The 26655-nt window shown below is 46.3% G+C and overlaps 1 protein-coding gene across 2 annotated transcripts in view; it reads left to right on the plus strand.

The window, feature by feature from the left end:
• Window positions 1–26655, plus strand: part of RCOR1 (REST corepressor 1) — a 129421-nt gene that overhangs the window by 96462 nt on the left and 6304 nt on the right. Inside the window, exons 4-12 of one of the 2 annotated variants that reach the window (XR_011250390.1) lie at window positions 92–144; window positions 1529–1690; window positions 2307–2425; window positions 4689–4767; window positions 9770–9964; window positions 15040–15117; window positions 15340–15397; window positions 16056–16282; window positions 19154–19250. Coding sequence is in view for 1 of the 2 variants with exons in the window: in XM_069559850.1 (XP_069415951.1) it covers window positions 92–144; window positions 1529–1690; window positions 2307–2425; window positions 4689–4767; window positions 9770–9964; window positions 15040–15117; window positions 15340–15397; window positions 16056–16282; window positions 19154–19195 (1013 nt within the window). In the remaining variant the exon portion in view is untranslated. Of the gene's footprint in view, window positions 1–91; window positions 145–1528; window positions 1691–2306; window positions 2426–4688; window positions 4768–9769; window positions 9965–15039; window positions 15118–15339; window positions 15398–16055; window positions 16283–19153; window positions 23222–26655 lie in introns of those variants that run through there. The other variant, XM_069559850.1, reaches the window with a different exon arrangement.

The raw sequence follows: 26655 nt of genomic DNA on the forward strand, positions 1-26655 counted from the left end.
GGGAGCCTGAAGCATGTAGTTAGTACCAGTTCTGGTGCCCATAGACCGTGCCCGCCTGCTCTTGTTCACGGCCTCCTGTCTTGTTTTTCAGTGGATGAATACATCGCCATTGCCAAAGAGAAGCATGGGTACAACATGGAGCAGGTAACGGTGGGATTTTGTTGTTGTTTAAAATGGGTTTTATAGCTCACCTGTCAGGTGTCTCGTGCTCTGTGTGTTAGGCAGCGTGGTTTCCTCATTGCCATGCCTGGTGGTTACTGGCAGTGCTACAGGGGCTCTGATCCACTTGTTACTGCCTGAGACAAGCAGTAGAGACCCTTGGCCTGGAGGGGCGTCTGTGGGCTCTGCCGGTCCTCGCTGCCCAGGTCAGCAGTGGCTCTCAGTGGGTACTTGGGCACAGTGCTTTCTTACTGAAATGTATGGTTTGTTTCTTGTTCTTGTGGTTTCCTGACGCATGTTGTCACACTCAAATCTACTCAGACCTGTTTTGATTGTTTTGAATCATTTTTCAGGTTGTAAAATTTTACTCAGGTGTTAAGAATTGTTTGGAGCCAATTAATGAGAAATCCACAAGATTAATTTTTCTCCAGAAGCGTGATATCTTATTCAGCCTTATTTTTAGTAACAGTTATTTCAGATTATCACCTTGTTAGATTAATACTTTCCTTTGTATTGATATAGATTTTACAGCCTATAAATAATTTTTTTTCATTTACCCTAATGCCCAAGGATACCACTAATTTTGGTTACATAGACGTGGACCCTTTCTTTTTGCCATGGCCTCAATTTTGGTTATTTTACCTGGTAGAACTGTTAGGGAAGCCAGTTACAAGAAGGGAGTTACAGAATCTTTTGAAGCAAGAAATGTATGTCTCTTTCTCCAAAACCTGCTCTTGAACCTCACAAAGCTGCTTAGAAATTATTAATTTTTCATTTTGTTTAGAAAGTGTAACTATTATTGGGTGACTGCTAAGTGCACTTGTATGAAATTTGTAAGGATTTTGGTCTCCCAAAGTATGATTATTTCCACTTTAAAGTAGAATTACGGGGAGTTTTCTTAGAAGAGTATTCCTGAATTCTCTTGTTTCTACTTTGTTCCTTACTCATTTGTATTTTTTCTCCTTTCTGAGCTGAAAAACAAAACTCTTATATTTGAACTTTTTGGCCAAAGAAAAACAGTGGCGTGCTCTTTGAGTCACTTCCTCTTTTCATGTCCACTGGCACTAGAGTGTGACCCTTTTATAAGAGCAGATTCCAGAGCCCACTGCTTCTGCCATTGTCCACTGTGACCATCAGACTGGGTTTCACAGGCCCCTGTATTCCAGTCTGAGTCATGAGGAGAGGGGGACTTACCTTGTAGGGCCTGAGATAAACGAGTTAGTGCACAGAGGGGCACGCAGCGGCATTGTCTGTGAGTTCCCATGTGTGTTTGTCAAGGTGTACAATGTGCTCCCCTTTGCCAGCCTCATTTCCACGATGTTTTAGTCACATTGTTGGTCTAAAAATTTCACTGATACTATTTTTCTAGGCTCTTGGGATGCTCTTTTGGCATAAGCATAATATTGAAAAATCATTGGCTGATTTGCCCAACTTTACCCCCTTCCCAGATGAGTGGACTGTGGAAGATAAAGTCTTGTTTGAGCAAGCCTTTAGTTTTCACGGGAAAACTTTTCATAGAATCCAACAAATGGTGAGTAGGTGAGACCACTGTGTGTGCGCGCCAGCCCCCTGTCCCCCTCCAGTGCCCCAGTAGGGCTGCCCTCCTCCAGTGTGAAAGGTCCTGTGTTTGGTGCAGTGGGAGCTGTTGGGTGGGCAACATTTCCCTGCACCTCCCTGCTTGATAGCTCCCCCAGCCCAGCTCTTGGGTCAGGACTGCCTAGAGTTCTCTCTGTCTTGAGAGACAGGGTCTCTGATGGTGAGTGGGTGAGGCGTGGCATTGGAGGCACTGTTTCCCTGAGGAGTTCTGCTGATCTCTCACATTTTAGAATGGTATTTGGTGGACTCCTACCATGAACACTAATTGACGGTCACAAAAACAACCTAGAAATTATGTTAGAAGCTTCAGCAGTCTGAAAACCCTGATTCACCTTAAACTGACTCTGCAGTCTTTCATGGGCCAAGTTTCACTTGGAGTCAAAACTTCAGTCATTTGAAACTGTATTGATGAGGGTTCTTCTATGAATTCAGAGAAAAATGACTGTGACTTATGACATTTCTGAATATGTGAGCGTGATCCTTATGAAATATATGTACACACATTTGATCTTTAAAGATTAAACCTGAACCAGCTCATCTCTTCTGTCCAGCTTCCTGATAAATCTATAGCAAGTCTGGTAAAGTTCTACTACTCCTGGAAGAAGACGAGGACTAAAACCAGCGTGATGGACCGCCATGCTCGGAGACAGAAGCGTGAGCGGGAGGAGAGGTCAGTAGGCACGGGTGGTATCCCAGCCGTCCGGGGAGCTCTGACGGCCCTGGCGTCTCTAGGAGCAGGTGGACACACAGAGGAAAGGGAGAGGGACCAGTTTCCCCAGGGCCTTCAGAGTGGACCCAAAATTTACACAGATGAGCTGCGTTCAGGGTGTTACGTTCTGAAGGCATCTTTCCTCAGCATTCTGCAGTCACAGTGAGTGAACTTCCCCACACATTCCTCTCTTCCCCTTAGGGGTGTCTCCTTTAGCAAAAAGGAATCTCTTACTTCCGGGGTTGAAATTCACTCATGTACTTCTGCAGGATTCAGCTGACATGTTTTTATGTCTGATTTGTTAAAAATCTGCAGTTTAGATTTCCTTCCTCCCTTTATCGACCATCTGTTCTGTGTATGTGAGCGAGAGCGCTGGTAGGGGATCCTTTTATGACTTCTTTATAAGGAGCTTAGTCTTAAGGACAGCTCGGTGTGCAGGACACACCTGAGACACCATGCCCTCAGCCTTTTGTACAGCAGAGGTGTGGAGGCAGCCTGTGCTCGCCCACGGAAGTGGGTTCTGGTCTTAGTAAGAGGCCTACTGGTGGGGTCCATGCACTCATTCCCAGGCCTCTGTCTCCTCAGGTCTGAAGGCAAGACACAGAATGAGTTTTGTGTTACTAGGAATATAGGTGGCTTTTAAAAATTATGTTTTCTATAATATATTACTTTTATAAATTGACAATGCAAAAATAAAATGAAGCAATAAAATAAACTCTGTGGCCTTCATGGCCCTGTCTCAGGAGAGTGTTCTATGATTTCAAATGAAAGGAATGGCGTGTGGGGACAAGCTGATAATCGGGTGTCACTTCTGGAGAATTCTAAGGTCTGGGCACAAGTATAAAATGAGAGCAATGTGACGAACATCTGCAGAGCTCTTTCCAGCTGTAAGATTCTGTGAAATTGTTGACCTTGACAGTCTGCATATTTTTTGGTCTGTATCACGTGTAACCAGTGGGTCTATTTATGGATCAGTACTCTCTGTAACCAAAGAAAAGCAGCAAACTATTGAATTTGTTTTTAGTGTTAGCAACTTTTGATTAACATTTTTTGTTTTTATTATACCTTAGGTTTAATTCACCATTTGTGAAATAAATCTATTACTACAAACAGGTGCAGTTTGCTAAGTTGAAATCAGAATTAAATCTAAAAAAGAAAGATTGGGGTTTGTCATCCTTGAGGGTGGAACCATAACAGTTTGGCGAACATGCCCAGGTTCTCACTTTCTGTCCGCCTAAGGCTGCTCCCGTCTGCCCTGTGCGCCTGCACCACCATCAGGAAGCAGACAGAGGAGGAACACAGGCCCCGGAAGACCCCAGGAGACGGCTGACTTTCTGGCGGGACCTGCCTGTGAAGGGAATGGCAGGGCCGGGGAGAATCCCCTCCGCCCCCAGCCCTTTCTCCTCTCAGCGCCTTCCTCAGCCAGAACTGCTTATAGTGCGGGCCTGGGCGAGAGAGAAGAGGACGGGGTGCTGGTGGGCGTCCCACCGGGGTGGGCCCCTGAGACAAGGGGTGTTGGCACTCAAAGCCCTGAGTGCGGTGCCACCAGCCCTACTCAGCTGGCTTTAGCTGCGGGCAGACAAGGCAGGTGTCTGGCCTCTGGGGGCTGTCATGCTCAATTTTTGTAAAGCTCCTACCCCCGACAGAGCTTTTTTTTTTTTTTTTTGCTAATACCTCATGGAAGAATATAAACAAAAGCATTTGAGGCACCGTATCGGTGTGAGCATTCTTTTTGAAGTTCACTTTGAGTTTTTCAGGCCACCAGAAACCTCCAGTTCTCAGAATTGTGTAGCTGTGGGAACACAGATGGGACATGAAAATGAGATTTTACTTGTGGGTGAATTTATTCCCAATATCATGAGCCTGTGTTCTTGAATAATTTCTCAGTTATATCTAATGATCATGTCCTGGTCCTCTACTAGATAATTAAGGAGAATTAAAGTCTTAAATTTGATATTTTCAGTTGAGAGAAAACACTTTACAAATATAAAGTGACAGTGTTCTAGGCTTGGTTTGGGAGATAGAAACCTATTTCAATAGCTTTTTTAATCATTTAGACTAAAAGAACTATGGAGTTGATATTTTATTTGAATTTTAAAAACATTTTTCTCAACATTCTGAAAACATATACTGATTTTATATTAAATCAATTTCTTGCTTATATTTGTATATTAAATAGAATTAGCACAAAATAATCTTTCAGTAACTTGTTTTTGTCTTCCAGTGAGGATGAACTGGAAGAAACAAATGGAAATAACCCCATTGACATGGAGATTGATCAAAACAAGGAAAGCAAAAAGGAGGTATTTTTTCCCCTAGTATTATTAAGGCAAATAAATTTCATTTACTAGTTTCAAAGTAAAGCATTCTTTTTCCTTAGTCTACTTAATATATTAAGTGCCATATAGGAGACTTCCCTGATGGCTCAGACGGTAAAAGCGTCTGCCTACAATGCGGGAGACCCAGGTTCGATCCCTGGGTTGGGAAGATGCCATGGAGAAGGAAATGGCAGCCCACTCCAGTATTCTTGCCTGGAAAATCCCATGGACAGAGGAGCCTGGCAGGCTATAGTCCATGGGGTCGCAAAGAGTTGGACATGACTGAGTGACTTCACTTTCACTTTCAAGAGATATCATGGTATGTATGAGTTTTTAAACAATATTATCAATAACCTCAGATATGCAGATGACACCACCCTTATGGCAGAAAGTGAAGAGGAACTAAAAAGCCTCTTAATGAAAGTGAAAGAGGAGAGTGAAAAAGTTGGCTTAAAGCTCAACATTCAGAAAACTAAGATCATGGCATCTGGTCCCATCACTTCATGGGAAATAGATTGGGAAACAGTGGAAAGTGTCAGACTTTATTTTGGGGGCTCCCAAATCACTGCAGATGGTGACTACAGCCATGAAATTAAAAGATACTTACTCCTTGGAAGGAAAGTTATGACCAGCCTAGACAGCATATTCAAAAGCAGAGCCATTACTTTTCCAACAAAAGTCCGTCTAGTCAAGGCTATGGTTTTTCCAGTGGTCATGTATGGATGTGAGAGTTGGACTGTGAAGAAAGCTGAGCTCCAAAGAATTGATGCTTTTGAACTGTGGTGTTGGAGAAGACTCTTGAGAGTCCCTTGGACTGCAAGGAGATCCAACCAGTCCATTCTAAAGAAGATCAGTCCTGGGTGTTCTTTGGAAGGACTGATGCTAAAGCTGAAACTCTAATACTGTGGTCACCTCATGCGAAGAGTTGACTCATTGGAAAAGACTGATGCTGGGAGGGATTGGGGGCAGGAGGAGAAGGGGACGACAGAGGATGAGATGGCTGGATGGCATCACTGACTCAATGGACATGAGTATGGGTGAACTCCGGGAGTTGGTGATGGACAGGGAGGCCTGGCAGGCTGCAATTCATGGGGTCGCAAAGAGTCAGACATGACTGAGTGACTGAACTGAACTGAACTGAACCTTGCTTTATAGAACTTAAGAGTTTTGTTTGCCAAGAAATATAAGAAAGGAAGCCTTAAAGGGGAAGATGGCATTAATGAGAGGTTTTCTGTAGGGTAGCAGTCCTCACTGTCCTCTTTGCTGGGCACTCACTCAGAAGGTTAGAAAGGGGCCTCTTGCCCTCCTTTCGGCCTTGGGGCTCCTTCCTCCTGTGGGCGCCTGGGGCCTATGACCTCTGGGTCATGGAGAAGCTTTAATCTCTCACGTTTTAAAAACCATGATGCCAGAGGTTTTTAGTCTGTGGATTCAAGAGGCCCACAAACCCCCGCAATTATATATGACTTTGGGGGGTATATTTATAGCATTTATTTATTATAAACTGTTCACTGAGAATAATGGGGTGTCTGGGTGATCTTAGCCTTTGAAATGAGGGTGATAAACTTGGATTCTTTCGCTGATTCATAACTGAATAAAGCACATGTAGGATCCGTGAGGACCCTCTGAGGACATCAGGCCTTGTCACTGTGGCCCAGTGGAAACCCCCACAATACATACGTGCCTGCAGGCAGTCCCTAATGCGGCCCCCACCACCTGGGCAGAGGTCCCAAGCCCCCTGGTGTCCGTCCCCTGGAGTCCCATTCAGGCTGGAGTGTGGAATCCCAGCATTGGTATTACTTGTACATGTATTCAAATAAGTGTCTGTTGTTTCATTAAAATCTAAAAGTTTCTCTGTCTCAGAAGGTACCGAAGTATGAAAAAAACAAAAGAGTCTAGACATACCTAAACTAAAAATATACCAGTAATAAATGCTTTTTTATAGATATGTAGGAAATACAGCTAAACAAAAGGGGAAAAATGAAAATGGCTTATAATATCATCAACCTTTATCAAGTCTTGGGTAAAGAAGCCGCCTGCCAATGCAGGAGTGAAAGTGAAAGTTGCTCAGGTGACCCCATGGACTATACAGTCCACAGAATTCTCCAGGCCAGATTACTGGAGTGGGTAGCCTTTCCCTTCTCCGGGGGATCTTCCCAACCCAGGGATCAAACCCAGGTCTCTAGCATTGCAGGCGGATTCTTTACCAGCTGAGCCACAAGGGACGCCCAAGAATACTGGAGTGCGTAGCCTGTCCCTTCTCCAGCAGATCTTTCCGACCCAGGAATCTGACCCAGGGTCTCCTACACCGCAGGCAGATCTTTACCAGCTGAGTCACCAGGGAGACCTACCAGTGCCAGAGGCATGGGGTTAATCCCTGGGTCAGGGAGATTCCCTGGAGGGGAAAATGGCAACCCATTCCAGTATTCTTTCATAGAGAATCCCATGGACACAGGAGCCTGGTGGGCTACAGCCCATGGGGATGCGAAGAGTCCGGGGATGCAGAGTCAGCCACGACTGAAGTGACTGAGCACGCACCCGCCATCACTGTTAACATTTTGGTGACTCTTCCCAGAGGACCTTCTGTGTAAAACGTGCATGTGTGCATGCTCAGTCATTTCAGTCACATCTGACTCTTTGCAACCCCATGGACTGTAGCCCGCCAGGCTTCTCTGTCCATGGATTCTCCAAGCAAGAATACTGAAGTAGGTTGCCATATTATATAGTTCCCTGAGCTATATATATAATAGGACCATGTTTTTGCATTAAATATATAATAGCTTGTCTCTGCTAGTCCCTAACTCCCAATCCAACCCCCTGTCCCTCCAGCAACCACAAGTCTGTTCTGTATGTGATTCTGTTTGTTTCATAGATAAGGTTGTTTGTGTTCTGTTTTAGATTTCACATATAAGTGAAATCATGTGATACTTGTCCTTCTCTGTATTGCTTCACTTAATATGATACTCTCGTTGCATTCACGTTGTGGCAGATAGCATTGTTTCCTTCTTATGGCTGAGGAGTTGTCTTCCGCTCTTCCCCAGTAGCACATTGGACACCTTCCGACCTGGGGGCTTATCTTTCGGTGTCGAGTCTATTTGCCTTTTTATACAGTTTGTGAGGTTCTCGTGGCTAGTATACTGGGGTGGTGGTGGTTTGCCGTTCCCTCTTCCACATTTTGTCAGAACTCTGCTGTGACCCGTCTGTCTTGGGTGGCCCTGCACAGCCTGGCTGGTAGCTTCACTGAGTTAGACAAGCCCTTCACTGTGACAAGGCAGTGATTCCAGCACATGCGTACCACATCTTTTTTTATCCCTTCGTCTTGTCAGTGGACACTTGGGTTGTCTCCATGTCTTGTCTGTTGTGAACAGTGCTGCTGTGAAGAGAGGGCTTCATGTATTTTTCGGATTACAGATTTGTCCTTATATATGCCCAGGAGCGGACTGTAGCCTGCCAGGGGTCCAGGGGTCACTGAACCACATGGCAACACTGTTTCCAGTTTCTTGAGGAATGCTACTACTAATCCTGGATGTATTTTTATGTCAGATATATTTGTATGCATAGCAGTATGTTTGTTATTCTGTCATACAAATCTTTTATAATTGAGTTGATTTATACAAATTTTTAACAGTCTTTTTCCCTATAATTAATGCTGAAATCTGGTACATAACTACATATTTGTGCACTTAATTTTTTCCATTAGAATTAATTTCTGGAAGTAGAATTATTGAGTCAAAATATTCTAGATCTTAAGACTTCTTTTGGCATAGTATATTATTATCAAATAGGAAACTGGTCATACTTTCTGGATGGCACTCTCACCAGTGATCTATGAGTGCCCAGATCATTTTAAGGATTAAATTACATTGTTTGTGAAATCAGATTGAATTTGCAGTTTTTAGTAAGCTTTGTTTTTGATGCATTGTTATTTATTAGGTTCTTCAGTGGAACATTTTAAATGAAAGAGAAGAGGCTTGGTTTTATATTAATTTCTATAATTCTTACTTACATAGCAAAATTTCTGATTTGAAAAGAAAAATGGTTAGTTTCTTATTTAGTTTCTTAGCTTCTTAACGTGCTAAAATGTATGAAAACAGACTTGGTTAGTAGGTGACCGGCACCGTGCTATTATAGAACACAGGTTATTGCTGACTCAGATTTTTATGTGTTGTTTATTACCACTTGTTTGAGAGCTTATTGCTACCATCATAGTCTGCATGGTCTTTTTATCTGTCTTAAAATGTGAAGCAACAAGCTTGAATGTATTTTCAGCTTTACCAGCCAGTGTTAATAGACTAACAAGGTATTATAATCAGTTAACCTAAACTTCTTATTAAAATGGTTACCAATAGGATGTTATCCTTTCCTTGCCAACATGTGAGTACATTTCATTTCCAAAGGTTTTGGTTTTAGAAAGAGCATTTTAAAAAATAAGCAGCAGTCACACATTTCTGAATGACAGCTTATAGTTTTTGAAGCAGGTTACATGCCATGGAAAGTGTGTCATCTCAAAAAGGGGTATATAAACAAGTTTCATATTGAAGTGTTAATTTTTATAACCTTCTATCAAGATTTAAGGAATCTAAGTGGATCCTTATACATGTGCTGAACCATTTTTTTTTTCTTTCTGTGGCCATATGTCTGTCTACATTGCTGGGGACTGTTAGGATGAAATCATTCCCTATTCGTATATACACAGCTCACCAGGAGGGAGCACGGATAATTTTTCTTCCCTGTATTCTCCCAGAAGCTGGGAATGCTTCTTGTCAGAGGTTTATAGAATAAAGGAAGGAAGTAGAGTCCACTTTGAGTTGTTTATTTAGCGAGTGTTCTTTGTCTGTTAACTGTGTTTTAGAATTTGTGGATGCTTATTTTGATATGGCATGGTATTTGTCTTAGATTGTTTGGAGCCATGTTAAAATATGCTTATTGCTGTTCATTTGACATTTTAATTTTTTCACTTTCTCATTTATCAAATACGTGTACCATGCAGGTGCCCCCTACTGAGACGATTCCTCAGATCAAAAAGGAAAAACATAGTACTCAAGCTAAAAATAGAGCAAAAAGGAAACCTCCAAAAGGAATGTTTCTTTCTCAAGAAGACGTGGAGGCTGTTTCTGCCAATGCCACTGCTGCTACCACGGTGCTGAGACAACTGGACCTGGAGCTGGTGTCGATCAAACGACAGGTGCCGTGCGCCCCATCCTGGCGAAGAGTGCCCTGCACTGCAGCTGTGCTCTCACGGCCCACTTGCTTCACAAATCTCAGAGGAATGTTCTGTTTCTAAGGAATTGGACAGAGGATCTTAGGCCTGTTGATTGTTTTTTCTCCTAACTTAATCATGAAATTGAATTTTACATATCCGTATCGATCTAGATACAGATCTCAGTGATGTTCATTACATGAACACACCCACATAGCCTCTTTCTGGTCAAGACCTGGAACATGGTCTCGGGCACCCTGTTCATCTCCCCTTTGTCCCTGCTCCTATTTTACTTTGAGTTTGGGCTGTCTCCCCTTGTTGCCTGTCACCGGGTACTGATAGGAACATGGTTTATGTGCCTCGTGGTGCGTTGTGTGTGTGTGCTTGTTGGAGACACCCCTCAGAGTACAGCTGCCAGGTTGTTGAGCCTGCACACATCCAGCGCTAGAGAACTGCCTCCCAGGCTGCTTGTGTCACTTTGTGTGAGTGTTGGTTGCACCCTGGCAGGATTTCCTAATCGTAGCACAGCTGACTTTTTGGGCCAGATAACTCTTTTTGTGGGGAGTTGTTGTGTGTCTTGTAAGAGCTTTGGCTTCCACCCACTGGACACCAGCAGCGCCTCCCTCCACCACTCTGTTGTGCCCACGTTGTGGAATTATGGGGCTGGCAGGGGGTTGTCTCACGTTCCCATTTGGAGGCCTGCCTTTTTACGCACTCAGTGGCACCTTTTTTTTCCCATAGTATTTGTTTATTTGGCTGTACCAGGTCTTGGTTGTGGCATGCAAATTCTTAGGTGCGGCTGTGGGATCTAGTTCCCTGACCAGGGGTCGAACCTGTACCCGCTGCATTGGGAGTATGGAGTCTTAGCCACTGAATTGCCCCCAGCCCCTCCTAGTGGTATCTTTGATGAACTGATGCTCTTAGTTTTGAGGTGGTCCAGTTTCTTGTTCTTGTCTTGTGTGGTGGGTACTCTCAAGTTCTGTTAGGAACCCTTCCTGAGGTCATGAGGCACTGTGTTAAAAGCTTTGTTTTGCGTTTTGATCTTCAGTTTACCTGGAATGTTTTTCTTTGTTGTTATGTGTGGGGTTGTTTGTTTTTTTTTTCCACATGAATATCTAGTTTACCAAGCACTATTCATTAAAGACTGCCCTCTTCCTGTTAGAAGGCCATGGGACCTTTGTTTTAAATCTAGTGTCCATCGTGTGTATGGGTCGGGTCTGGAGTTGGGTTTCTCCTTTCTTCACCAGCATCGCATGGTCCTGATGATACACAGATTATAAATGGCGCTTCGTGGTAGGGGAGTCTTCCAACGTGTCATGGATCCCTGCCCTTGTGTTTCCATGTAAAACTTAGAATCACCTTCTCAATTTCCAGAAAAGTAATTTTCCTAGAGGGGATGCTGTTGAATCTATAGATCAAGATGGAGAGTTAACATCTTCTCACCCATGAACATGATTTGTCCCCGCACTTCTGTGATCTTGTTTCTTCCAAAATTTTGTAGTTCTTGATGGGAACAAGTCTTCTGTTTCTTTTATTGGAGTTACTCCTACATGTTTGGTACTTTTTTGGTGCTCTTGTAAAGAATAGTGCTTCTAAAATGAATCCTTTCCTGATTATTTGTGCCTCGTGTGGGAAATGACTCATCCTTTTGGTCTGATTTTGCATAGAAGTCAAACTGAGAAATCAGCCGAGTGGCCCAGTGTTGTCCTTGCCTTAGTCATCTCCCCCGACCCCCACCCTGACTTCAAGGTGAACTAGGGACTGGCAGTTCTCGCCGCTTGGACGAGACGAGAAGAGCAGGGCGGCCTGCTCTGTGGCCTGTCTGTCCTCTGGTGCATGAGGTGCACAACCCAGGGCCGAGCCAGCCGCACGGACTCATGGGCTTGGCTGGCTGTCCCAGCCACTGGCAGAGCTGTATTCTAATCTGAGGAGAATCAGTTAATCTTTCTGGGCCTCTTGTCAAACAAGGAAATTCATCCTTGTCTGCCTGATGGTACAGGATGCATGAGGACTTGTACGCTGTGTAGCGGGGGCGCAGGCTGTCTGGTTAGGGCCGGGCTCCCCTCTGCATTTCCTCTCCCTCTCCCGGGGCTTCAGTCCCACGGCCAGGTGAGTTTCTGATGTGTGCTGTGCAGTAGCAACATGGAAAGGGGATGAGACCCTTTCCCACAGAGCTGTTACTGGTAGATAGAGAGCCTTCAGTTTTCAGAGCCAGGATCAAGAGCAAGAATGTTTTATTTGAAAGTAGCTGCCCAGAGTTGACATTACTAAAGAGTGAATTCTCAGAGTCTTCAGTTACTGGGAGATGAGGCCAGTTGTTTGCTTTCTGCAGCCTTTAGCTTTGCTGCCAGCTGCACTCCCAGACTTCCATGGTGGTCAGTCACGTGGTAGGCCTTGTGTTCTGGGCACCCCCACATCTGGTCCTCTGTCTGGGACACATTCATCTAATGGTAACCGAAGACGTGACTAACAATGTCTCAAAGAGTGAGCTGTTTGTTTCTTTTTTATTCTTATAAAATAGCAAGAAATTCCAACATCAGTGGTTGCTGGTTAGTTCCTCTGCTCAGTGCTGCTCTCAGAGTCCCCAGATTCTTTCAGAATTTCCTGCATCCTTAGCTTCTAGGGTTTTCATCTTGCTTGTGGCCTCACGCTGGACACTGCAGAAGCCATTTCATCACCTTTGTGCCTGTGTTCAGGGCAGTAAGAAGAGGGAGGGGGAGCGGAGCTGATCCTTCTGTCCCTTTCAGCAGGAAAAGCTCTTGCCTCCTCAGAACCTCCCAGATGTTCTATGCACCAGGGCTTTGCAGCCCAGCTCCTCCTAGCTCCAAGGAGATCCTCAGTTGCTGTCAAAGATACAGTGAGATGGGGACTGGGGACAGGTTAGCCAACAGACAACTTCCTGTTGCATCAGGACTTGCTGGGTGGAGGGAATGAAAAGGTCTGACGTTAGAAAAGAATCTCTAAATACGCAGTAAAGCAGGAAAAAGAAAGTTGTGTTCAGCCAGGAGCCCTCGGTAAGACCCCAAGCCAAGTGGACTGCTTTGTTTGTTTCTTTTTTTCATGCTGGTTACTTTCTTATCCTCTGTCTCATCTAGCTGGTTGCCACTCTGGCTTCCTTTCCAGTTGGCATAATTCTGTCAACCAACCCCTATTCTTACACTTATTAGTAAACACAAATGATTAGAAGAAGGCCTGTAGGTAAATGAGAATATTGAGCTAACTTTTAGTTCAGAGCTTGTGGATATTTTACCTTGTAGCCACTCATTTAATGTCTATGCTCTTTTATCCACTGATTTTAGAAGATGCATGTGATTCCTAAACAGATTGGTCTCCTTGGAAGATACATATCACTTAATCCCAGTGCAATATAGATAGATAAATAGATCTCACGTACTCTCTCAGCTTTGTATCATATATTATAAACATATAGCTAGAACGAATAGAGTAACTGGAGTGCCTGAGGAGAGGGGGAAACGGGGTATTTTAGACCCCTGACTTGAGAATTTGCTCATTGCATGTTGGAAGTTTCTGGGTTTCATTTTCAGAATTCAGGGAACATAATCTGAGTGCCTGGTTTGTTGGTAACTGCAAAGTCTGAGAAGAATCTAAGATTTTCCTCCTTATTATCAGAGAGTGTTCTATTAACTAATGCTGGTCTGAGAGCTTGGAATTACTTACTCTGAGTAAGTTTGGGGTATTTTCTTCTGATTTATATACCTTTTCAAAATAAACTAAAGCAAATTTCAGTAAAGCATGGTGCTAGTTTATGGTTTTTACTGTAGGATGAGTTCTGTGTGTGTTTCCAGTATTTTTCTTTTCAGTTGTTTTTGTGTTCTGATGTGGCATTGTTATCAAAAGATTTGGAGTGGGCTGCATGACGGGTAGACTGTGAGGCCCTTACTAAAGGCAGACAGGGTCGGTTCTGGTCCTTAGGAGTGCTGGTCTTATTTACTTGCCTGCTGGTCCCATAGCATCGAAAAGTCTTTCCTGTTTTCCTCCCCCACCTGCCGGATGCCTTTAAACCTTTGAGAAGTAAAACACAGGAGGAAAGGATCTGTGAAACTGGAAATCAATGAAATGTAAGTAGTTGAAAGTGGGATTTTTGAAAATTGTATAAGTATGAAAAGGTTTAGAGAGACAAGTATTAGAAGTGCCCATATGACAGTATCTCTACTCATCTCCCACCTCTTCCCTGGCTCTGAGAGTGCTGCTTTTCTTCATTTGCCTAGGGCACTTTCTGCTCACAAAATGTTTTTGGTGTTTCCCTTGGAAAAATGAACATGTTCCTCTGCTTGCTTTCTTATTTGCTCAAGTGATACTCAAGAATGAAAGTGCTGGGGCCAGAGTTCCCCTGGTGCCTGGCACAGAAATTCCCCTCTACCTAGAGTGGAGTGAAAAGGGCCCCATCTGTGACCCAGCTTGCTCAGGAGTCCAAGCAGAATTAAGGAGCAGGCCTGAATTGATGGAATGGTTTGTCCTGTTGTGTCTTTCTTTTGATTAGGCAAGCTCAGTGAAAGATTAGGTCCACCGAATCAAAGCAAGAATGTGGAAAAGATAATTTGTGAGAAAATTAAGAAGTTACAGTTGCTCAAAATTAGGCTCATGGAAAAATAGCTTTTTTCGTCTCCCCGTTCAAGAAGTCTGAAGGGCAGGCTTCTGCCTTCACTCTGCCTGCTCTGCTCCCCCAGCTCCACTCTGTGGTGGGGGCACAGGCGCTGGGTCGGTGTCAGACTCAGATTGTGCCTTCTGTTGTCCAGATGGGCACCTGTTAACGAGCTATTGGATCAGGATTGTGTGTGCAGGAACCTTCTTACCACCATCCCTTCCTTGTTTGTTCCTTGTTTGTTGCCCTCAGCAAGTTAATTAAAACATCTATTAATAGTTAGCTGCTCTCAAAGGATGCGATAGGGGCCTTGTATTTGGGGCTGTCATATAGACCAGAAACTGCTTTCCTCTTGGCCTCTTGGCTTTTTGTTTCTTTTAACTTTCATAGTTTTGTTTTCTTTTCATGCCTTTATAAAAGTCTTTCATTTTTAAAATGAGAATCTTGTTTCTCTTAGATTCAGAATATTAAACAGACGAACAGTGCTCTAAAAGAAAAACTTGATGGTGGAATAGAGCCATACCGACTTCCAGAGGTAAGATTATGTAAATATCATCTTTGAAGTCACACCCAAGTTTATGTGTTTAAGAATTCACTATCTGTGTCTCCAGTACACATCTTCTAGAAGGAAAGGTATAGACATCATTTATTATAACCCTAGTTGATGTTAACATTCTGATATAAGATTGATTAATCCTCATAAGGACACACCCATGCCTAAATGTAGTGTGCTAACAGGACTCATTTGGATGTCCAGGTCATTCAGAAATGCAACGCCCGCTGGACCACGGAAGAGCAGCTGCTCGCCGTACAAGGTAGGAAGCTTGTACTTATAAACTTAGAAGCTCTGCTTATAAACAGAGAGCTTAGGCAGAGCAGTCGCCTCCGGAGGCAGTTGTGCCCCAGCCTGCTCTCAACATGTTGCTCACCTTTAACAGACTCCTGTGAGCTGACATCCTTCTAGTGGGCATCATATTAGCTGAATTTCTGCATTCCCTTTGGGCTTTGCTTTTTTCCTTTCCCATGTCTCACAAGATGTAAAAATTAATCTAGAAGTCTCAGTGTCTCAAGGCATATTTCATTTTAGCAGCTGCTTGTTGGGTTCTGAATAGTCAGAAAGGACAGAGTGAGGGTTAGGGCTGTAAGGTTGGAGGTGTTCTAGTCCTGGGACCCTGGAAAGGCCTGTGTGGAATGTCCACAGCACAGGATAGCTGCTGGGTGACCTCAGTTATACCATGTGGTGTGTGGTGAGAAGGTGCAGACTGTACATGACAGGTCACGCAGACTGTGACCGGGCTCTCATGCAGACTGCCGTGCTGCTCTTCCTGTTGGTTTCTACACTAAGATAGTGTCTGCTGTTAGGAGCCCCCGTGCTACCTTATCTGGATCAGGGGTGAGTCTCAAGTGTGTGTGTGAGTGTGTGTCTTATTATTTTTCTCTTGTATTGAAAAAGACGCTTTTTTCCATCCTTAGCCATCAGGAAATACGGCCGAGATTTCCAGGCCATCTCAGATGTGATTGGGAACAAATCAGTGGTGCAAGTGAAAAACTTTTTTGTAAATTATCGACGCCGCTTCAACATAGATGAAGTTTTACAAGAATGGGAGGCAGAGCACGGGAAAGAAGAGAATGGTCCCAGCAACCAGAAACCTGTCAAGTCCCCAGACAGCTCCATCAAGATGCCTGAGGAGGACGACGAGGTGAGTCTGAAGCAGCTGGTCTCTGCGGGATTCATGCTCGACTTCCAGTTGCTTTCTTCACTGATGACCTTTTCCAGCTGTAGAAATAGATTTAGGCTTCAGCTGTGTCAGTAATGACTCTTACCCGTAAATGCTGTAATATATGTTGACTAGTCACTTCTTGGTCACTGTGTACGTATTCACATTTGAATTCCTGGACAAATTCTTAAGTCCACCCTACTTTCTCTAGCCACAGAATATTTCACATTACCAGTATTTCCTTAAATACAGTAACCACTTGGCCCTGAAACGGTAAGTTAGAAGTGCCTTGGGGATCGGGAGAGTTCAGTCATGTGAGCTGTGAGTCGTTCCCTGTGAGGTGTGTGAGCTTACAGGGGTGTCTGCAGGCTCCTGGTGCGTCTCTGCGGCCACACCTCCAGCCTGGCTGCTGTTGGGGGGCCAGCGGGTAAAGGACTGATGGGGACAAGCCTAGGTCTTGGGTTACTTGGCATTTCCAGAGTGGAACTAACGTTCTTGTGACCTCCTGGGTGGTGGCACTGAGTCCACTGGCCCAGTCGGCAGAGATTGAGGGGGGATTGCTGAGGCTGCAGGGTCTGTCTGCTGCCTGCCTGCTTCCTGCGGCAGGGGGCTGCCCCCTGCATGCTCACCCTTCCCCACAGACAGTGTGTAGGGCTAGGGGGTGGGAGTGCACACCATCCACTTATTTTTGCATTTGCTCACTGACATGGTGGGCTTCCCTGATAGCTCAGGTGGTAAAGAATCCACCTGCAATGCAGGAGACCTGGGTTCGATTCCTGGATCAGGAAGTTTCCCTGGAGAAGGGAACAGGCTACCCACTCCAGTATTCTTGGGCTTCCTTTGTGGCTCAGCTGGTAAAGAATCCGCGGAGACCTGGGTTCGATCCCTGGGTTGGGAAGATCCCCAGAGAAGGGAAAGGCTACCCACTCCAGTATTCTGGCCTGGAGAATTCTAATGTGAGGATTAATTTGCTCATTACTTTTATCATCAAAATCTTTCCCAAACGAGGCAGGAAAGACTTGAAGTTACTTCTTCTGTGTTGTCCTGTGACTCTTTGTTCCCAGAGCCTGGCTGCAGAACTTGGAGGCCCCCAACCTGTGCATGCATGAGCCTTGTGAGGAGGGTGCCCTGAGAGCATGGCACTGCCAGCCACCCCCACCCCTCCATGTCTATATGCCAGTTTAAGAAAGGGCCTTGAGGCATCTACACCTGTCAGAAGAGGCAGTTTCAGAAGCACACCAGTTTCCTTAGACTGCTTAGACTTTGCTCCCAGAAAATGTCTGCAGTCGTGTTCAGTCTCTAGTGCTGGCAGTGCAGTGGTCCTTGACTCACACCCACCCAGCCCAGCCTGCCCACGGACGGGACAGCACAGAGGCAAAAGGGGTGTTTTTATCTTGGGGCAGTGACTTTATCTGACAGCTAGTTACCCCTTTAACATCAGATTACCTTCCCTGAAGTCCTGGACTCAGTTTAGGAAGCATTGAGAACATGATGATTACTGGGGAAGGGCCATTAGAACTTGGAGAATGAAAGCTTTCTTCCAGGTCTGTTTTCTGACTTAAGGCTCATGAAGCAGAAATGAGAGGAAACTCAGATCTCTTTCCGCTTCAGATTTCATCATAGCCGGCCCCAGAGAATTAGCATGAAAAATTTGCTCACAGGTTGAGGACGCAGAGTCATCATTTTCCTAGACCTGATCCGTTGATTGGCTTAATCTGTCAGCTGATGTTTCCTCCTGTCTTGCTAGCCCAGAAGGTCTGTCCTTCCTTTTCTTTAGTCCCTTTCTTCTTATGCTTCTTAAGGCACCAGGCCTCCTGCTTTGCCACCCTGGTTTTCCAGTCTCTGTGTTAGCCCATAGAAGGAAATTAATCTGTAAGGACCAGCTGCTTCTCTGTGTCCACCAAGGGCCTAAGGGAACTAGCTAATTGTCTGTCTGATCAGTGCTCAGAACTTAGTGTGCTTGTAATTTCTCCATTCCTGTGGAGTCCAGCAGCTCAGAAAGATGTCTGCTGGTGTCCAGCCTGCCCGCGGGTCTTACCTGTTTATGCAGCGCAGGCAGATTTGAGAAGTTCATGGTCATCTGTCAGCTGTGGGCTTTCTTCCTTTGGAGCTGAGGAGGGAGAGTAACCCACGAGGGTTGAGCGTGTGAGACTCAGGGTTCTCTGGGGAGGGCTGGGCACAGATGGAGTCCGGGGAGGTGTCAGAAAGGCGTGGAATGATGCTGAGGTGACTGGTTTGGAGGTAAACATTCTCACTTAAAAGTGTAGAGCGATTGAGTGTATTACTATTAAGGAGAAATTGATTTCACTAGTAACAGTTCTCTTAAATTGGGGTTTCACCTGAAGGCACAGCTGTTTTCAGATTTTGGACTCTTAAGTTTGGCTGTTTCCTTAGAAATAAGACACCATGGAGGAGCAGCAAGCTCTGAGACCCTCGGTGATCTTGAGGCCTAGGTCCAGCAGTCAGTCTTTAAAAATGAGAGTAGAGAATTAGAAAGGCCTGTGAAGTTTATAAGAAGCTACAGCCTTTATGTTGCAGCTGTCTGCTAACCAGCGTGGGTGCTGGGACTCCCAGCAGGGCACCTGAAGGCCCTGTGCGGGCCCCTTAACCCTGTGAGGTGGACCATGGTGTTGGGCACCTGCTGCTGACTAGGACCCTGCTAACTCGCCCCGGGTGCACAGTTCATAGGGCACGTGGCCATGGAGGCCTGCCCACGTGGCCTGGCACAGCCTCCACCTCTGCACCCTGGCCTGGGAGCTGTGGGGCTGGAGAGGGTAGGGGGCCTGCCCCAGACCAGAGTCAGCAGCGCGTTCTGGTGACCTGTCTGTGTTTCTCTGTTTCCTCCTTGCTCAGGCTGCTTCTGTTCTTGATGTCAGATACTCATCTGCCTCCTGAGACACTCTGGTGGCTTGAGCGCTTGGTGTGGACGCCTGCATTTTCCAGGATTCAGGTACCTCCAGACTTCACCCAGCCATCCGCATCACAGCTCTGTGGACAAGCAGCTATTACCAAAAAGGCACACACTCGCAGTCCTGGGCTACACCTGCCTTAATTCTTCGCTCGTTCCTCGTGCGAGGCCGCTTCCCCGAGAGCTCTCTGTGTCTCTCACTCCGCCTCAGTGCGGGGATCCTGTGGCCTGCACGCTTCTGCGACGCCGGGGCCCGCCGCCCCCATGGAGCCCCGGCCCACCTACGGCAGCTCTTCCCCATTGGCGGCTTCGGAACAAGGAGTCACTCGGAGGTGCGACTCTGTTCCTGCATGGCCTGCAGTCCCTACTTTGTGCATAATGTAATTTTCAGAGTAACTGTGACCCGTTGGCCTTCTGGGAAGTTTCCTTTGTTCTTTTCTGAGGCATCCACCTAAGTGATATCATGCTTCTTCAGAAATCACCGCATATTGGCAGACTGCGTCATAACCTTTATAGTGCCAAACAGCTTGATACAGCTCCCCTTTCCCTCAATGTAGGTATAATTATGGTTTATAAATTCACTTGGCTTAAATCTCTCCCCTCTCCCTGCCCGTGTGGTAGAAAGCTCATTCTCTGCGCTGTCCTTGGAGGATCGTGGACCCCAGCACTCGCTGCCTTCAGCATCGTCACCCCAGGATGGGCGCCGCCCCGTCTTCTCCTTCCCCTCCCCACCCCGAGCTCCAAGAGTGTCCATACACTGTACCTGGTGCTTGTACATTGGGAATTGGTGCCTTCTCCTCTTGGCAACCATGTTTTCAACCCTCTTTTCTGTTTCAGTGTCTTATTTCTTCTTTAAAGTTGATTGCTTGCCAAAGATGATATCACTGAGATGAGGAGACGGGGAGGCCTTGCTGCAGGTGCTTGACAGAGTGCGGATGCTCGATGTCACGTGGGGCGGTGATATGGGCCTGCGGCCGGCTGGCGGCGGCTCTGTCAAGGCTCTGTGCTCTTCGGGCGCTGTCCTCTTGGGACACCTGGCCTCTTGCCCCTCTCTCCACGTCGCCTCTTCTCTGTCATGTACTGGCCGTGCAAGCACCGCCCCCTCGATGTTACAGAACAGGCAGGGGCGTGTTCGGTCACTGGTTCTAGTGAGTCCAGGTGGGAAGAAACCATCTGCAAAGGGGTATGTGATGCCTTTTGGTTGGGCTGGGAACAAGTACAGATATTTAACAAATGTTCTAAAACTTCCAGAATCACTTTTATTCTCTTGCTGGGCTGTGGGCCTGTGAAGGGGCTTAGGGTAGACTGCGCCGTGCCTCCTGGTGTGCCCCATTCCCTGGCCCGTGGTCGGTTCAGTCTGCACTAAATATGTGGAAGGAGCTTTTTTTTGTTGGTTTTTGCATCAATGAAGTATTTTTTGTGCTTTCAATACCAAAAAGAAAAAAATTCCAGATGCTTTAAGGCATAAACAGAATTCTTAAGAATTTGAAATATGCAATTAAAATTTGTTGTTTTGACTCCCACGCACCTTGCTTTTTTTTTTTTTTTTTTTAAGTCAGCTGATTTTCTCTTTAGGAAGAGGGTCAGCAAGACACCTAGAATGTTTGGAATTGTACTTCTTTTTTTGAAATCTGGAGAAAGGTTATCAGAAAGGGAGTGAGACGGGACTTTGCCGGCGCCCATCACCTACCTGTCCCTGCACGCAGTGTCTGTTGGTCACATGAGGGCTGGTGAGGAAGAGCCTCCAAGGAGCCCGGCGCCCCCGCTGCTCGTGCCAGGCGGGCAGCGCAGTAACAGTGGTCACTGTGCAGGGTCCGTTTTGTTTTTGTCGTGAGCCTGCCACCTAATTGGAACATGGCAGGAAAACACGGGCAAGAGGTGACAGGAGTTTTGCACGTTGCTGAAAGGGTACAGTAGGCCTGGAGGCTCCCGCTGCACCTGGCCTCTTCTCCAGACCTCCTTGCTCGTTAGAGAAGCAGTGGGCACCTCGCTGCAGTGGTCTGTCTGCCAGTTGTGCTTCCTCTCTTCACCCCCAGGCTCCGTCCCTCAAGAGTCTATCCCGCTTGGCAGTGCTTCAGGGCTGGTGCTGGTCTGTGTTGCACGGCGGGCACACCGGCAGTGCCAGGCCCGTCTGTGCTCAGACATCCCCTGACCTGGCTCCTGGCGACAGGTGGTCTCCAGTCCCGAAGAGTCATGGTGCTGGTGTACTTGCCATTGTGGCCACTGGGTTTTGGCTTTCTCGCCAAGGGAAAGGGGGGTGTGGTTTTCATTTGCTAGAAGGAAAAAAGATAGTTGTCTTTGCCTGACTGCCTTCGTTGTAGTTTCATGCATAAGATAGCACTGTGTTTTAAACTGTTTCATTACACTGTCTTTGCAATGATGTTGTAAATGCAAGAAATCACTTCCCTTTAGAAGTGAAGTGGTTTGGTCTTATTTATGGGACGACCCTTTTTACAATACCAAGACTTGGGTGCGTCAGCAGGTTGTGTTTGGATGTGTAAGGGTCCATGATGACTGCTGCTTCAGATGCAGTGTTCACTTAAGCTTTGTCTTCTTAAAAATTATCAATGTGAATGTCATAATTATATATATTTTTTTGTGGAAAATTTCTCCTAAGTATAAGTTATTGTGCAAAATATAGTACCATTGAAGCAAATGATAGTTTACCTTTTAGTTTAGAAATCCTGAAAGATATAAATTGTATTGCATATGCATTAAAAGTTTGTTTTATTTAATTTTATGTAGATGTGTAAAGTGTTAGGTAAACATTTTTTCACTTACTCATTTGAACATCTTGTTACTTGAATATTGTTTTGACTGGTCTGAAACAGTGATGGATTCTGTAGGATCACTCTGTAAGCAGGAAGCAGCCCTGCCTGCTCCTGCTAAGTGGGGAGCTATGGGGCAGCAGCGCCGGAGTCGGCCAGACCCCGAGGTTAGTGTAGACCCCGCCTCCCCACGTCGTCTCAGTGCGTCCACGCCCATCAAACATCAGTTCCTCAAGATGGCTTTGGATAGTTTTTAACCTGCCAGATCCTTTGATGGTCGTAAACCTCCGATCAAAAAATGAAAAAGAAAACGTAGTTGAATTTGGAAAGCTGACTGTTGCCACACGCCACTCTAAGTGTGCTCGTTGTCACTTTAATTTCAACTATGCCCTATTTTTGTCTTTCTGATTATCAGATTGTACTATTGGTATAATTGCATACCAAAAATAAGCCAAATAGTGCATTACACTAACTGGATCCCTGCTTATATGAGCAAAGGTCGGATGAAGCCAGCTCACCCGAGAGCCTCGTTTCTTGTCTAGCCTGATGTAAACTGAGTGACCCCGGATTCAAGCTTGTGATATCGAGTGAGACTTTATCTCAAGTTGACTCGAGGTGGTTAGCTAATTTGAATCTAGTGATCTTGTGCAATGCTCAAAACAAACCCTCTCTCTGCCACTCCCCGGACCTCTGCAGCGTTCCCTCCTTAGAGTGAAGCACAATTGCAGTAACGTCACAGTCCAGCGAAGGAAGGTCAGTACAGCCTATGCATGTTGTATGATAATGAGTGTTTACAGCCCTTCTCCGGAACTCGAGTCTGTACTGGAGCAGATGGTATTCCATTACGTAGACTTACCAACTTTGCTAAGTGCTTTTTAGATTGCTTAAAAATTTTTTCAAGATTTTAAAAGATGTATAAGGTTAAGTTTGCAAATATAATGGAAATGCTGTATATCTTTTGAAGTGATAAAAATCCATGTTGGAATTTTAAAGAAAATATGTTGTAATAATGCTGTTGTAAGTAATATTTTAATGTCTCTTTTTGCCTGTTTTCTATTTCAGCACATTCATTGTGGTGAATGTTCATAGCATTATAATTGCTTAGCCATCGAATGATAACATTTGTTAGTAGAGACTGAAAGATTTATTTGTGAAATTCTGCAGAACTCATTTTTCTATTTCCAATATTTGCTGAAGTTAAATAAAAATTTTCAAGCCATTGATGTAATAAAATATGAAACAAAAGACTGTTCTGACCCTCCAGGCTCCATCAAAGCAGCAGCCCACCCTGACTGACACCAAGTGGGTTTTCCCTGCCTCTTGCCTGGGGCCTCTGGGTTTCTGAAAGTGTCCATTCCCCAGCACTGTGCACTGTGGGAGCACATGGCTGGGGTGCTTTTGTTTTTAACCCTTAGATCTACTTGAACTACATTTTTTTTTATTTTATAATATATGATGATCCTACGGTTGGATCAAATCAGTGGACATGAATTTGTTACGTTTGTGATAGTTGAGGACTTAAATGTATAGGTTTGATGAGAGGAATTTTTTTCCTGTTAATGGTTTTTCGGCTCCAGTGGGCTTTGACGCATGGCTGCTGGCCTCAGCACAGACACGGGACTGTGGGAGAGAAAAGGCGAGATGACTGCCTGTGTTGCGTCTGGTCAGCCCAGTGGACACGGCCCAGGCCTCAGTGCCTCTCTGAATCACCTCTGTGAGTGCCCAGTGGCCATCTCTGTGGTCCTTTTTAGCCAGAATGTAGGATTTGGTTAGATAACACTTGTATAAAAATCAGCCTTGCCTCACACAACACGTAAAACACACAGGTGGGCTCGCTCTGTGTGGCGACTTCCCTTAGTGAATGAGTTTTGCGTGATGCTTCCCAGAGGCCCTTGCCTGGCAGATGCAGTCACTGTGCTGAGTGTCTGCGGAGCGTGTGTGCAGTGCTGCCAGGGGTGGCCCCTGGGAAAGGAGCTCAGAGGCTCAGAGACGTCAGCACGTGTCTCTGGAGGTGACTCCGGTCCAGACCCAGAGGGAGCCAGTGCCAAGGCCAGGGCCAGGCTTTCCTCCAGGAGACTGAGAGGGTGTGCGGCAGGGACAGAGGAGGCCACGTTGGCAGCTGGGGTGGGCCCAGTGAGGGCTGTTTGGGCTTCTGATGAAGTTCCCCCTCTTCACTGCGCTCTCTTGAGTTCTCCTCCGTGTGTGGCACTGCTATGTCCAAGCTCATCAAACTAGAAACATGGTGTCGCCTGCCTCTGACCCCCAGCTCGAGGGCCTTCCTCCATTACTACGTCCCATGACAGCTCAGGCCCCTCCCAATGTCCTGAGCTGATGCTCTCGCTCCGGATTCATCTTAACCCTGACATGCCTCTTTTCCTGCTCGCTCTCACCCTGCATCTCCCAGCCATAATCAGGGCCCTTTCCCGCTTAAAACGCTCCCTCTGCCTTCCAGAAAAGCTCATTCATTCCAGAAAAGCCCTTCATTCTGTCTTAAGCCACATCACATGCCTACTGCAGGGCCAATCTCTGCTTTTCTCAGAAACAACGCCACACCCCCCTACAGGGCCCTGAAGTCCTGACCGACAGCTCAGGGCTCCACCTTCAGCAGAGGAACCAGTCTCAGGGCCTCTGCCACTTACATGTCTCTGCACTTCCTCTTCGTACTGTACCACAAAGAAATGGCTTTACGTTTGCTCTTCTTTTGAATAGGTAACCAGCATGCTTGTTACAAAAGGCAGACAGTGGGACGTAAGCTCCCCGCCTGTGGCCTCCAGCCACCCGCCCCTTCTGCGCCTCCTCTGAGAGCGTATCAGCAGGTGTACAAGCATGCACGCTCACTTGCACGTGTCACATACGTTTCCATGCAGATAACGTGCAGTCGTCTCTCCGTCAGTATGTGGGGGATCGGTTCTTGGACACCACAGACGCCAGGATCCAAGGATACTCGAGCTGCCCCTGTAGCAGGGTGCAGTCAGCCCTCCCTGTCCACGGGCTCCCCGTCCACGGGTACATGCAGAGGCGGACTGTAGTGTGTATACTGTTCTTACCTCACATAGTGGTACCTTAGACCGCTACACCAACCCATGGATAGGAAGTTGCTTCATTCCTCTGCACTGGTTTCATGGTATCCAGTTACGACAGTAACTGTTTATTTAAACTGTGTCATTTGATAGTCAGTGAAGAATCATGTGATATCAGAAGACTGGAGCCAGCCTATGTCATTTTGCCTACAGGCAAGTGTAGTTGTGGGGATAAATATCTAAGATTGGAATTTGAGTCCAGAAATTGGTTCACTTTGACACTTGACACATAGTGGTGTGTTTCTCCCAGAGGGGTTGTAGCAGTCTCTCTTTCCATCAGCTGTGAATGAGGCAACCTGTTGCCCTGTGCCCTTCCTAACTCTGTGATAATTAAACGTTTTGATCCAAGGTGTTTCACAAGCTTTTCATGAGATCCAAGACTGTCATAGTCATCTCTGTGCCCACAATTGGCGATAATAGGCTTGTGGAATAAAGAGCTGTGATGTCAGCACGTTGAAGAAGAAGAATGAGCGCCTGCTGGCCCTTGTGTGCAGGATGAAAGGCCCCATTGTGGTCTGTGATGGCCGCCCCCGGAGGGGAGGGGTACTCGTCGGCTGCTGATTCCTGGGCATCCAGAGACGGATGAGCTGAGAGGTTTGGGGTTTTCCGGGCCCTTTGCTTCTTTCTCAAGCTATTTGCCTTTTTTTAATTGCCCAAGGACTGAGGAAAAAATGAACTGGAATTAAAGGTCTGGTGCTGGTACATTAGGAATGAGGTTGGAGAGTGCTCTGTGCAGCCTGGTTTTCTGGTCCTCCGTCCCCGTGCGCTGTCGCCGCCCCGCCCCGGTAAGGTGCCACACGCACCGTGCCAGCTGACCAAGAATCCTGGCCGGAGACGCTCCACAGACACCTTCCAGCCGAGATGCCACAGGCAGTGCTTCTCAAATCCAAGTGGGCCGTGGGGAGAGATCGTCCCACCTGGGGCGTTCTTGGAAGGCATCCCTGAGGAGGTGACAGTTGAAGGCGTGACAGCTGGCCTGGCGTCCCTGCAGACCCCGTGGTTTATGTGGGACGGGCCTGTTTCCTTGCCACCCACTGGAGGGTGTTGGAACTTCCTGTGGCTCCACGGTGACCCCTGTCTCAGTCTAGGTCCCCACTCAACGCCGAGGCTGGTGAATGTCGCTGCTGCTTGGAGATGGGGAGCAGCTAAGTTACCTGCAGGCACCGCACACAGACTCCCTCCTGAAGGCTGCCCCTTGGCCGTCAGGGTCAGAGGACGGGGTAGGGCTGAACGCTGGCACGTGGCTCTCCAGCTATGGTTTCTGTCAGGGATTCCCCGGCCTCTGGATTGGGCAGCTGCTGGTGACCCCAGGCCTCAGGCCAACGTCCTGCCTGAGGACAGGCGTTGCTGGAGGGGGCGCCTTGTCCTCCTGCCAAGACTCTTCATGGAATGAAGTTATTTGGCAGATGGTGGCTCGTGACACTTAACTGATTGAAAAGTAAATCTAGTAGCAATTAGCTCTTATATTCTGCATAATCATGAATAGGAAATTATTTGTGGTTTTTAGTATTAATTGCTTGATTTGTTGAAGATGGCCTTGGCCTCCAGGGACCAAACATGTTTTGCTTGATGTAACGCTCATGGCAGCCTCACGCAAAG

The sequence above is a fragment of the Ovis canadensis genome, chromosome 18 (genome assembly GCF_042477335.2).
Source record: "Ovis canadensis isolate MfBH-ARS-UI-01 breed Bighorn chromosome 18, ARS-UI_OviCan_v2, whole genome shotgun sequence".
Classification (NCBI taxonomy): Eukaryota; Metazoa; Chordata; class Mammalia; order Artiodactyla; family Bovidae; genus Ovis; species Ovis canadensis.